The following is a 12,674-nucleotide window of genomic DNA, read 5'->3' as shown; positions in this document are numbered from 1 at the left end:
TAGGCCATGACCCTGTAAGAGAAATGTCTGGCCTATGGTCTACTTTAGTTAATTAGCTGGCCTGGGGGAAGCTGCATGTGAATTTGGGGTGGGAAAAACAAAACATTCCATTTACTTTCAATTTTAGCAACTTTTCTGGCCAATTTCAGTGAGTACTAACACAGGCATTATCGTTACACCTGGATTTAAGCAGGAGGGAGCTAAAGCATTCAGACAGCACATTTATTTCAGTAAAAGCAACAGAGTAATCACAGATGCACCATTTGCAGCTGCACGCACAGGACTCCAGGACTTTGGTGGGAATTTCAAATTATATGTGCTGAAAAGGTGCTCTGGATATACATAAGAGAACTCCAAATCTGGTAGGGAACAAACCTTCCCTTCCCTGGGTTTGGCAGCATCATGCTTTTTCCAAAATTACGAAAATAAACTACATGCAAAAAACTTTGTGGGATTTTTTTGTTTTGTTTTGGAGGAATTTCTTTTTCTCCCAAGCAACATCAATTTCTGGCAATGGGTCAACATCCCATCCAGCTTCAAAAATCTAAAATTCCCGAGAGCCAACACATTTTGCAAGTGAAGAAATATTGCTAGGGCACCACAGGTGGTTGTCTGAAATTGCAAGTAATTAACTGCACTGCTACGAAGTTGGGAAATAGCACGGTTGGAGGCTGTTTCTTCTGGCTCTGACCTGAACACTGCTCGCAATTTGCCCTCGCCTGGGATTTTTTGAGACAGTTAAGGAAATGCCTACATGCTCCTGGGCTGTGAGCTTAGGTTAGATGTTTAGATTTAGGAGCTTTGCTTGGCCTCAGTGTTGTGCTGAGGTGGATGCTACAGGGAGATGCCTGGTTTGCCTCTAGTATGATATGACTTTTAACCCTCCTTTTGCTCTTTCCACACACAAAACATCGCCAAGATGCATTTTACAGGAATTCATTAGGCTTTAGTGCAGGCTGCTTCAGACTACAAAGCACACAGACATCAATCTGCCTGTCAGAGGCATTTGCAGAGATGTTCGTGTCATGGAATGACCCAGAAGAGCCCCAGTGACTCAAGAGAGCTACTCTAGCTCAAGATACTTAGGGTGATGCTCCGCAGTGAACAGCATCATGGTTTTAAAAGCAATAGTAACAAGCAAACTTCCCTCAGAGGACACCAGAAAGGAATACGAACCCTTGGGAGGTGTGAGATTGACTCCGTTTTTAAGGCACCACTGTATTGGCAAGATCCCTAAGGAATCCGCATGGCAAAGCATTGAGATTTTGCTGGGTTCAGGTCTCAAGTCATCAATGGTCACTTGTAAATAATGATTGTTAAAAACCTGGGGGGTGAAAAAGAAGAAAACAAAATCAGAAGTTAAATTTGCTGTAACATTAGGAAGTGTGGAAAGCTAAAACAGCCAGACTCTGGAACGAAACTACTTCTGAAAATAACCCGCTCTCACTTCATACTTTTCATCAAAGTGTTTCTACCAAAAAGATCAAATCCTGAGTTTTAGAGATGGGTAAACTGAGGAAAAGGAAAGCGTGTGGAAAGCTAAAACAGCCAGACTCTGGACTCAAACTACTTCTGAAAATAACCTGCTCTCACTTAATACTTTTAATCAAAGTGTTTCTACCAAAAGATCAAATCCTGAGTTTTAGAGATGAGTAAACTGAGGAAAAGGAAAGTGCTGGGCTTCAGGATCACTCAGTGTGTCCAAAGATGAGCAAGGACTGGAGGAGATCCCAGAGACCCCACAGCCTTCCTCTCTCTTCCCTTTGAGAGTGTGGATTAAATATCCAGCTACCCCCTCCATCCAGCTCTTTTCATTTCAAAAGTTTCCCAGATGTGCAGGGAAAACACATATGCCTGGAGGGGACACAGGGATAAAAGAGGGATCCTGATTTTCTGCATGGAAGTGGTAGGTAGACATGCTCAACCCCATGAGATCTAAGTGCACATATAGTCACCTGGTCATGTTTGTTTGACAGAAACGATCCATTAATTAGGAACATCCATGGATTTTAAACTTATGTATTAATTAGTTCTCCAGCCAATGAAGTAACACTCGAGTTTGCCTAAACATAGTGGAAAGCAGTAAGAGGTTCTTAATCAGGCTCTTTTCATCTCCCCTTTTGGGAGCTCACCTTGGTCACTGATGCAGGACAGATATGAAATGGCTCTCTCATATTCACCGCCTCCAGCTTCATCCCCACTGTGAAGAAGTGGTTTCGCAAATCAGCATGGTCCTGCAGGAAGAAATGGGGAAGATGAACACAAAGTGTGTCAGCACCATCCACCAAGGAGGGGTTGATACATTTGAAAATCTATTTGAAACGCATCCATGTGGCTTTTGTAATCTAGCTGATTACCAGATTGACTCCCACTTCCAACTGGGCGCTCCTGGTCCTGTGGTCTTTTCATGCCAACACCATCACAGAAAGAGAGGGGACAGCCTCACTCCTAGAGGACAGATCTGCAGGACCAAGCCCATCATATCTAAAGCACTATGTGTGTCTGTCTGTCTCATTGGCAGCATTTAACTTGAACTTAGTCAACAAGGAAATCACCGTCAGCAAAATGAGGATCTGTCTGAGAAATGGCTACTTGAAACTGTTCCCTGGACAAAGCCTCTTCACCTCTGACAGCCAGTACCATCTGAGAGCAACCAGAGGTCCTGAGGTATCAGGACGTAACCTCAGGGTAACGCATAACATGGGTGGAAGCAGCCCAGGATGGTCTGATGGACCCTAATCAATATCCAGCTCCTGCAAGGCACCAAAATAAGGACCTGGGCTGGCTTCCATGTACTGCAAGATGGGAAGGTCTTTTCTCCAGCCAGGAGACTAAAGGTGGATACACACGAAAATGAACTCCGAGCCAAAATGAGGGCAACGAGATAACATGGTCATGAAACTCAGAAGAAATCCAGGTTCAACTCCCTGATTTGCCACCAGTTTAGTGTTTAACATCTATCAAATTACTCCATCCCTCATGATCCCTATCTAATAGGTGTACGAGTTGGCATCTTAGTTCCAGAATAATGATCATATTTAGTGTTTGTTCAACAAAAACGCCCTACGGTATTTCTAAACCAGTTGTGCATTAGCCAATACAAGCACAAAAAGAGATGATGTTATATTTAACACACACATACAGATGACTCCAAAATACACGAAGAAAGCTTGCTATCTAATAAGTGGTTAGCAATGTCATTCCCATCTACATTCATTGCTACATGTTGTATTCTTGTTCTAAAATGATTTTCTATTGATCTGAAGTTGTTATGTCATTGTGCTTTCTTTTCCCAAGAACTGTCTTCACTTGCAGACTTAACAACTTCTATTTTGGGATCTTACATTCCTGCTGCCATTAGAGATAAGGATTTTTACAAGCTCCAGCCTCCGCTAAATGAATTGCTGTTTTCATCTTACCAACCTGCAATGTTACCAAGCCTTTTATGTCAGAACCAAAAAGCAGTCAAAAAAAGAAATCATAATGGATTTAGCCTCACAGCAAGAGAAGTATATACTGATGGAGAAACTGAGGACGATTTAGCAATAAAGTCCCAAAGCCCAATAAACTAATGGCTGAGGAAGGAGCAGACATTCAGGAGTCTGGATGTCCTGCAGTATGACACCTCCATTAGCCATACGTGCACTTGCTGGGAGTTGCTTCCGTACCACTAAAGCCCCAGAGAGATGGGAGACCCATTTCTAGCAGCTTTACAGAGAATTTTTCATTGAATAGAAGTCTGAACCACAGAGGAGAATCTGTCTCCTCGTACACAGAGCTTGCATAGGACCAGGGATGCGTCAGGTTATAAAAATGGCCAAATTTACTACTGAAAAGGCTTCAGCTGGGAAGAGATGATAGCTGCAAAAAAACGAACCTCGCCAGCACTGAACTCCAAATCTCCAAAGGCAAAAAGCATCTGGACTGGAGGGCTGCCTCCTCCTGCATGAGGATCCACACCCGGCGCCTCTTAATCCTTAGGGTGAGGTTGTAAAGAAAAGGCGACTTTGCAAAATAAATGTACATCTGGAAGCAAGCTTACGCTGCAGCATCTCCCCATCAAAAGTTCCAGGATTCAATTCACGCTCATATCCAGCTTCAGTACATAATAAGCCAAGATCCACCAACGTACTTAATCATGTTTATCTTTAAACATGCAAGTAGTTTCATCAACTTTTTAAGCGATTTGTTGATTGAGACCAAAATATATCGAGAACAAACCATACTGCTTCTCATTTTTATTTGAATCATTTTCTTTGGTTCTTCTTCTTCTATTTGTTTTGGCCTTTTTCATAGGGGGGGGAAAAAAAATCAGGTCGGGAACAAAAAAAAAAAAAGCTAATAACATTTAAAGCTATTTTGCTTCAAAAGCATATCTTCTTTTCTCCACACTATGTACCTTAGGATCAAATCTCCCTTCTCATTCAGCGTAGCATGTAAATATCTTCCCCATTAAATTAACAACAAGAGTGAACTCGCAAGAGGAGTTCATGGGATCTCAGGCACGTCTCCTTTTTGAGGGTCAAAATCCTCTTTGAAGCAGGAACATACATTTGTTTGGAGAAGGGCTGTGGAAGTAAAAAGCTTGTCTGTATTAAATGTCATTTTTGAGATGGAAAAGCTTTCATGGAGAAAAAAGCCTTTGTATTATACCTCTCTGGCAAATGGTCAGGGTCTGGATATTTGATCTCTCTCGTATATTTGCTAAAGAGAGGCATCAAAATTTACCAACGCAGCCTTAGATTTTTGCAGCCACAAAAGGAAAAAAAGATCCTGATGCCGTTCTCCAGTTCCAGTGCTGGAGTTGCCTCAGCCAGTAGGGAATTGCTTAGGATTTGGCATATGCTCCTCTTCAAAACTCCAATTAATTTACATAATTTCTAAGAATAGGTTCCACAGAAGTGAAGGCAAAGCTTTTAATTAGCATTAGACTCAAAGTGATACACTGGATAATGAACTGCTCTCTCCTCCCTTTATTCACATTGACAGGAAAGATGCCTGTTTAATAAAAGCAGCTACAAGGAGAGGACTGAAGGGGTGAGACTGTCCCCTAGCCCCCACCAGGCTCTGCAGCCAAGCAAAAGAAATGCCTGAAATTATTATGGGTGGCAGAATTGGACCCTTTAACGCAATTTCACAGCCTTCAAAGCCACCTATGAGGATGTCACCAGCCATTATTTTCTAGCAACTACCCCGAGTGAGTTTTCTTTAAGATGAATAGGAAGAATATTTTTGACCAGTTGGAGCATTTTATAGCCTCGTGTGTGGTGAAGCTTCACTCCTACTGGCAGTCAAAGCGTCCCAGGAGCAGCCCCAGTGACCAGACAGATTTACACCAGCAGATCACCTGTCCTGGGGTTCACAAGCCCAGGTGGGAGATGAAAATAACCTCTGACTGCTGGAGAACAGTTAAGTAAGCTGGATTGACAGCCCACAAAGATGCAGTAGACTGAGAAGGGATCTCATCAATGCTTATCAATATCTAAAGGGCAGGTGCCAAGAGGATTGGGTCAGGCTCTTCTCAGTGGTGCCCAGTAACAGGACAAGGGGCAACAGACACAAGCTGGAACACAAGAAATTCCATCTTAACATGAGGAATAACTTCTTTACTTTGAGGGTGCCAGGGCCTTAGAACAGGCTGCCCAGAGAGGGTGTGGAAGTATTCAAAACCCACGTGGATGCGTTCCCGTCCAACCTGCTTTAAGAGAAACTTTTTGGCAGGGGGATTGGATGAGATGATCTCTGGAGGTCCCTTCCAACCCCTGTCATTCTGTGATTCTGTGTCCCTTACAGCAAAGTGAAAAATCACACCATGGAAAGCACAACGAATTAACGTGGTACAAGTACCCCTGTCGCTCATTCAAAGGGTCACAGTCTCTAACATAATGGATTACAGCCTGTGATGGTGCTCATGGGTAATGAACGAGAAATTGCACAACCCTCCACTGGAACATTGGTCACTTACAGCCCAAACCCACTGGCAAAAAAGCCAGGGCTGTCACAGCTCTCACTACAAACCCCAAAAAGCAGTTAAACTCAGCCCCACGCTCCCAGTTTTGGAGCAGAACATGTTTGCAAGTTTGCCAGCGTGCGCAGGCTGCACCTTCAAGACAGCCCGGCTTTGATGCTCAACTGCAACATCATCTCCATCTTCACATGGCATCTGTTTCTGCAACCCTTTTACAAAAACTATGGACGGGCTTTCCAACAGCTCCCTGCAACCAGCATCACCTGTAGGGCTGAAAACTGGAACCTCTGAAGGTCAAATAACAAGTCAGCAGCAGTGCTGGGAAGAGAACCAGGCTCCAATTCCAACCCTCATCTTCAGGTACTGGGAAAGTTGCATCATCTTCTCCTTTGTAGCTAACGAGTCACCGGCAGTGCAAGTTTCAAAAATTTCAGGTGACTTGGGAGCCTAAACGCCATTCCAAAAGACACCCACAAACAGATTTACAGAAGTATTCAGGCTCTGCAGGATGTAGATAGGCTTTAGGGAAGTGCCTGTGTGGGTGACATGCTTAAGTCCTAATAATGAAGTCACTAAGCATTGACTTTAGGTCTTGAACTCAAAAAGATACACTTCAAAATCATTGTAGTCATTTGCCCATTCTGGATCCTCGTTAAATCTGGCTTCTGAGTACTGCTCCTCAAAAATATCATTTAATTGTACATAAACTCAAATCTGCCCATTTCACAGGAGAGTTCTGGCCACCGAAGGGTGGAGCTCAGTTAATTTCACAGTGCAGATAGAGCAGGGGGCTCAGCTAAGGTGCTTTGCCTGTGACACTCAGGGAAGCTGTACTACAGGCTGGTTGCTCTAGCCATGTCCACAAACCCAAGGAAGGGCATCGCCTTCAGACTGTGAAACGCTCATTTTTAGCCCATTCCGCTCAAGATAGAACACTGGAGTCATCTCATTTTAAACCCAGCAGCTTACATCGTGTATAGAGAAGAGGAAAAGGCTCTAATTTGAACTCTAATTGTCAAATATCCTAAAACTCAGGGCTCTCCTCGTCCAGGGTAGTCAGATTCACGCCAATTCTCAGACTGCAACTTTCTGCAAAATTCAGAACTACGTCTGAATGCTGAAAAGCTGCAAAGTTGAGAGGCTGATTAGAAACACTGAGCACTTAATAAATGATTGACCTGAGCCTCCTTTAATCCCCACCAACTGTAACAGTGTGAAATGCTATCGCCTTCAGTCACATCTCTCCTGGTTTACCCTACTAAAAAAAACACAGAAGTGGGCCCCATCTGCTATGATTGGAAACATATTATTTGATTCAGTTTTTGTTTTCAAAGAAATCGCTTCCCCCAGTGTTTTCTCTAATTCTCCAAGAAACTGGCTGCTTCTAATAGCCTAATTTTAATCACAAAGCTCATGTGTGGTAACCAGTCACAAACACAGTAATAGCAGTGGTTAAACTGCCTCTACAGGAATCTGGCATTTGTTTTTTAATTGAGAAAAATAAATAAATAAAGAAACCCTCCCAAATGCAGTCCTCTGTATTATTTGCAGATGAATCAGTCTTGTTTGCGATTCATCAACTTCCTTTGCTAAACACGGAGCAATTTTCCCTAAAAACACACTCTCTACAGGGAGACAAAAATCCGCCGGTAAGACACAAAGCAGGCAAATTGTCCCCTGCTTTGACAAGTGCAGACATGGGAAGGCCAAAATGCAGAGGTGTGGGGTGGGATGAAGAGGAAAAGGTGCTGGGAGGGAGGCTTTGGAGGTACCCTGACCCTGAAGTAATAAGCATGAGAGCTGGCTTCAAACTGCACCTACTGAAGAGCCCCTTAAAAACTGCAGATGCTTCTGCCTGGGACTAAACACGGAGCAATTTTCCCTAAAAACACACTCTCTACAGGGAGACAAAAATCCGCCGGTAAGACACAAAGCAGGCAAATTGTCCCCTGGTTTGACAAGTGCAGACATGGGAAGGCCAAAATGCAGAGGTGTGGGGTGGGATGAAGAGGAAAAGGTGCTGGGAGGGAGGCTTTGGAGGTACCCTGACCCTGAAGTAATAAGCATGAGAGCTGGCTTCAAACTGCACCTACTGAAGAGCCCCTTAAAAACTGCAGATGCTTCTGCCTGGGATCGAATTTAGCCCTACAGATTTTTTTTTTTATTATTTTTTTTTTAAGCTCCTCTTGTTGAATAAAAAATAGTTACCATAGAAACAGCAACATTGCAGAGTAGCCGGTCTACATCCAAATACACCTTCTCCGTATGGCTCGGCCCGCCGCAGATGGCATTAGGGCAAAGATCCCCTCCTACGCAGCGCCTGCTTTGATGTGCCGGGCAGCAGAGGCAAAAGAGACAGATATGCCTCCACACAGGGTTTTTTTTTTGTTGTTTGGTTGGTTGTTGTGGGCTTGCTTTTTTTTTTTTTTAACATCTTACAGCATTCAGGACTGCCGCACCACTCCACAAGTGTTTGCCAACGCATCCTGGTTGTGTCACACACACATTTCACAGGTTGGAAAGTCAAGTATAGGTGGGAAAGCCAAATACACCAACTTGGGTGCTCGAAGTGTAAGCACCAGTGTCTCTTTGCACACCCCTAAATAAGCACCTTGGCTGTGAAGAGGGACTGAGCTCTCATAGGCACTCGTTTGGATCGAGTCTGCCCTCAGTAATGTCATGGCAGTAACCACTATTGAGAAATCAATGGGAATTTGCTAGAAGATCAGACCAAATTCAGTGTACCACCCTGCGAAACAGCTATGGGCCAGAGCTGCCCTTCAATTTCTTTGGGAAAAATCACCCACCTTTAGACAAATGACTTTCAGGTATCACCCACCCCCTACACGGGAGCAGACTCTGCTTGTAGGTGCACACCAGCCCCTTTCAGTGGAAAACACTGCCATGTCCAAGGATGCAGGAGGCAAGAGCTCACATTGTCATGCACAAAATCCCTCACACTGAACCTGGATGCACTAAGTAAACTAGATCAGGCCCTTTTGCTAACCTCTCACCATCCTGAGACATCCCTGGCACGTAACGGAGAAAGACAACCACACGTGCTAAACATACAGCCTGAGGGATGAAGAAGGCTGAGGGACTCGGTTCCCACCCAGCCCGTCTGCTTTGCCTGAACTGTCCCCATCATTCATCTTCCAACCCTGACTTTCATATGGTGCTGCCAAACAGACCCTCAGGGCACCTCAGAAGGGACTGGGCTTCATTCTCATCCTTGGATTGCTCTCCCCATCCGCTTCTTTGCCAAGCTCATGGTCAGAAGGGAGTTGTAGAGAGATTAAAACTCTTCCTTGGTCCACAGAAGTACCACCAGATTCTATCTCACCTGAGTGGCACCTATGATTTCGGAGACATCCCTGTTCCCAAGACCATGAAGGCAGCTACATTTGTAAAGACCTTACTGGTACACTCCTAATGATGGTTATTAGGTCTTTGAAAGGTAAATGGCTTTAACAAGCTGAGACAGGAATGTGTCAAAAGGCAGCCAAACGACAGAGGGATCGGGACGCCATGGATGTCTCCTGGCCAGGCAAATAGCAGCCAGGGAGAAGGGCTGGCGAGTGCTATGGACGGGGAAGAACAGATGGAGTATAAATAATCTGGCAGCCTGCAAACAACATGGCGACTCTCGGGTTATTAAAGCACAGCGTGCGCAACGAGGACCAGCCAAGCCATCAGTGCATGAAGGGGCTGGGGATTGCTTACGTTAGGATTTGTCTTCCAAGTGAAACCAAAAGCACGTCTGTTTTAAGCCACTGCATCAACACACACCCGTCTACTCGGGGGAGCTGAAGACAGAAGAACCCTGTTGGACTTCAGGTCTACTCATCCACTCAGGTCAGGATTGTCTCTGAGCAGAAAGTAACCCTTGGGTTTCTCTATCTTACACTTAAGTCCTCCAGAATACCAAATAATGGAAAGAAAACACCCTAAAACATCCAAAGCATTAATTTTTGAGAGATGTCATCCTCCTTTTTAAAAATAATCAAAGTCTTGGAGAAATACTCCACCTTACTCTTATAATTAAAGTGCACAATTCATCTGATGGGAAAATTATGTTTTAGAGGGGGAAAATTTGTCTTCATACTTTCAAGTCTAGAACTAGAAAAACCACTCCCTCCTGAACTTCTGGGGGAAGCTCTTGCCTGGGTGATGGCTATCACTCTCCTTAGGAGAGATCTGTCCCAACTGATTCCTTCCATGTCATTAGTCTTACCATTAATTAAGACTATTACTGATTACAGGAAACACCCAAAATATCTGGTTACAAATAGGGCCACACTGGGCTGGGCATAGTGCAGTTTTTGCCAGATAACAATTTTCAAGTTGGAAAAAAATGACAACTTTAGGAAAGGAGAACCAGAGGGTGGAGACAAGAGGGATGGGACCAAAGGCTAAAAATTAGGAATTGCCACCTGTCTTAGATAACACCTCTCCCTCCTAAGCATCTGTGCTCTTCAAGCAGTTTAACAGGGTTTGGGTTAGGGATGTGGCTCATGACAGCTCCATCCAAGCCAGTCATCAGGACCCACTTCAGAGCAATTGGAGGGAACTGGGAATAGGATGCCCATATGCAACATCTATGGAAAGACAATGAGCACCCCAAATCTCAGGTAGGATTTAGTTGCCCTAATAGAGCCATCTGAGCTGAGCTGAAAGACACCTGAGGATCCACGACATCCGCACGGACCCACAGATACAGCACGGGAGACCAGGGGAAGCATATTGGGAGGTCAGAGAAGATCCCCAGGATCTTCCTCTTTTCCACGATCTGCCTCTCTCTAGGAAATTAAATCCCACGATATGTGTTCAGCATTCATCTTACCCAAGCTACAGGGCTTTAACTCTAAGAAAATGCACTGATTCATAACTATTAAGGCTAGAAGGTGCTGTGTTTGGAGTCTGGCTTCCTCATGCAAGGCTCTCTCTTAAAGAGCTCCATCAAAGCTACCACTGAAGCCAACCACTGTACTGTCACATTTAACCTGAAATCACACCCCAATAGCAGTCCAACCACCCTTATTCATATGCAAACCCCTGCCCATTTCCTCAGGTGTCCTCTTAAGCCTAAGCCATCATTAATGACCGATACCTGGCCAAGCATGGGGGATCCCCACAGCACCCTGAAATCAGAGCAGAAACAGCAAAAGGACACATCTCCTTGGGTTGTGGCCTTTCAGAACATTTTGTGATGCTAAACTATTCAAACACCCTTGAAAATACTGTCTGTATTTAGTTTTCTTTAAGGATCAACATGTTTTCTGAAAAGAACAGAATGACAAAATAGCAAGTGTGTTGCAAAAAGCTTTTGTGAAGAAAAAAAACTTATTCCAGGAGGTGCAGTTTGCAAAACACTATGTTTAGTAACTATATAATAGCAGCATTTTCTGGCAGTTGAACATCACGCTCCTTCTCAAAGGATCCTAAAAGCATTTTACAAACACTTGCAACATATGGCCAAGTGTAAAATAGCACCAGAAAAAAAAAAAAAAAAAAAAACAGTAAAAAAAAAACCAAAAAAAAAAAAAAAAAAAAAAAAAAAGATCCTGTTTGCAGCCTTCTCTCTGATTTTCTGCCACCAGCTCGTGTGGTCTGGTGGCTGGTGCCCTCTCCTTGGATGCCAGGAGGGGGATCAAGGCTGTGGTTTTGCAAAGGATTGCTGCCAAAGACCACCATACACGAGTTCAGCTCTGGCGTGTTGCTGAGCGTTGGTAATCCAGGCTCAAATCCATGGCATAAGATGTCCCCAGCAGAAATCAACCCTATTACACCAAACTTGAAGGGCATCACCACCGACAGCAATGATGGGCTGATAGACCCATCTAAGGAGCCCCTTCTACCACTACAAATGTGGATCTGCTTTCATGCTGCCACCACCTGGGACCAGTTCCATGGCACATTGGTGACACTGCCCACAGCCCAAGGGACAGCAGTACCTTAAGTCATCACCCAGCCAAACCACGCACACGCTCACCCTGGGGACCACTCATGCCTGTGGAGCAAGCACACACACTCTCCTCACTGATGGATTTCTGTAGGGAAATGTGGAAAATGCAGAATATAATTGCTCGGTGTGCAGTTTACCATGTCCGCCAAAGTAAACACTTCCAGATTTCCAGAAGATCTTTAACAGTTGCCAGCTGTCAAACCCCTTGTTTTATATCTCATCTAACACCTGACAGTTACAGTAGCGCAGAGCCCCAGGCACCATGTACAGACATTACTTCTGTGCTGGTTTTGGAATAAAATATTAAAATTAAAAGAAAACAAAAAAAAATACACCTTTGTATTTAACACTTGTTGCTGGGATCTGGGATTCTCCTTGAAGGTCCCACAGGCAAATATTGCATATAGTCTCCTAAAGTCTTTCCTTAAATCACATTTAAGTCATCACTAGAGGAAGACATGCTGACAGGCATGGACAAGCTCTCATAATTTCCTCCTTAATGAACAAGCACAAGATGGGGTTGATTCCCCCTAAATGGGCAGAATAAAGTGGTGCCCACACACAAACCATTTATGCAGCCTCCTGCCTTTCCCAGCACCAGAACCAGGGGCTTAGATAACACCAGACACTGAATTCAGCTCCCCATGGGCTCACCTTTCATGTTACAAATAAAAAAAGCCCCATTGACCTAATCCTGCCTTTTTGTCACTTTTGGCCCCAAAGTAACTCTTCTCTTGGGCC

The 12,674-nt window shown here is 44.2% G+C and overlaps 1 protein-coding gene across 1 annotated transcript in view; it reads right to left on the bottom strand.

Moving 5' to 3' along the window:
• Window positions 1-12,674, bottom strand: part of SFMBT2 (Scm-like with four mbt domains 2) — a 188,246-nt gene that overhangs the window by 70,950 nt on the left and 104,622 nt on the right. Inside the window, exons 8-9 of the mRNA XM_014949114.1 lie at window positions 2,133-2,234; window positions 1,177-1,324 (exon numbers count right to left, since the gene is read on the bottom strand). Of these exons, the coding sequence (XP_014804600.1) occupies window positions 1,177-1,324; window positions 2,133-2,234 (250 nt within the window). The remainder of the gene's footprint in view (window positions 1-1,176; window positions 1,325-2,132; window positions 2,235-12,674) is intronic.

The sequence above is a fragment of the Calidris pugnax genome, unplaced genomic scaffold, assembly GCF_001431845.1.
Source record: "Calidris pugnax isolate Ruff unplaced genomic scaffold, ASM143184v1 scaffold125, whole genome shotgun sequence".
Taxonomy (NCBI): Eukaryota; Metazoa; Chordata; class Aves; order Charadriiformes; family Scolopacidae; genus Calidris; species Calidris pugnax.
This window is presented reverse-complemented; position numbering and strand designations above follow the sequence as displayed.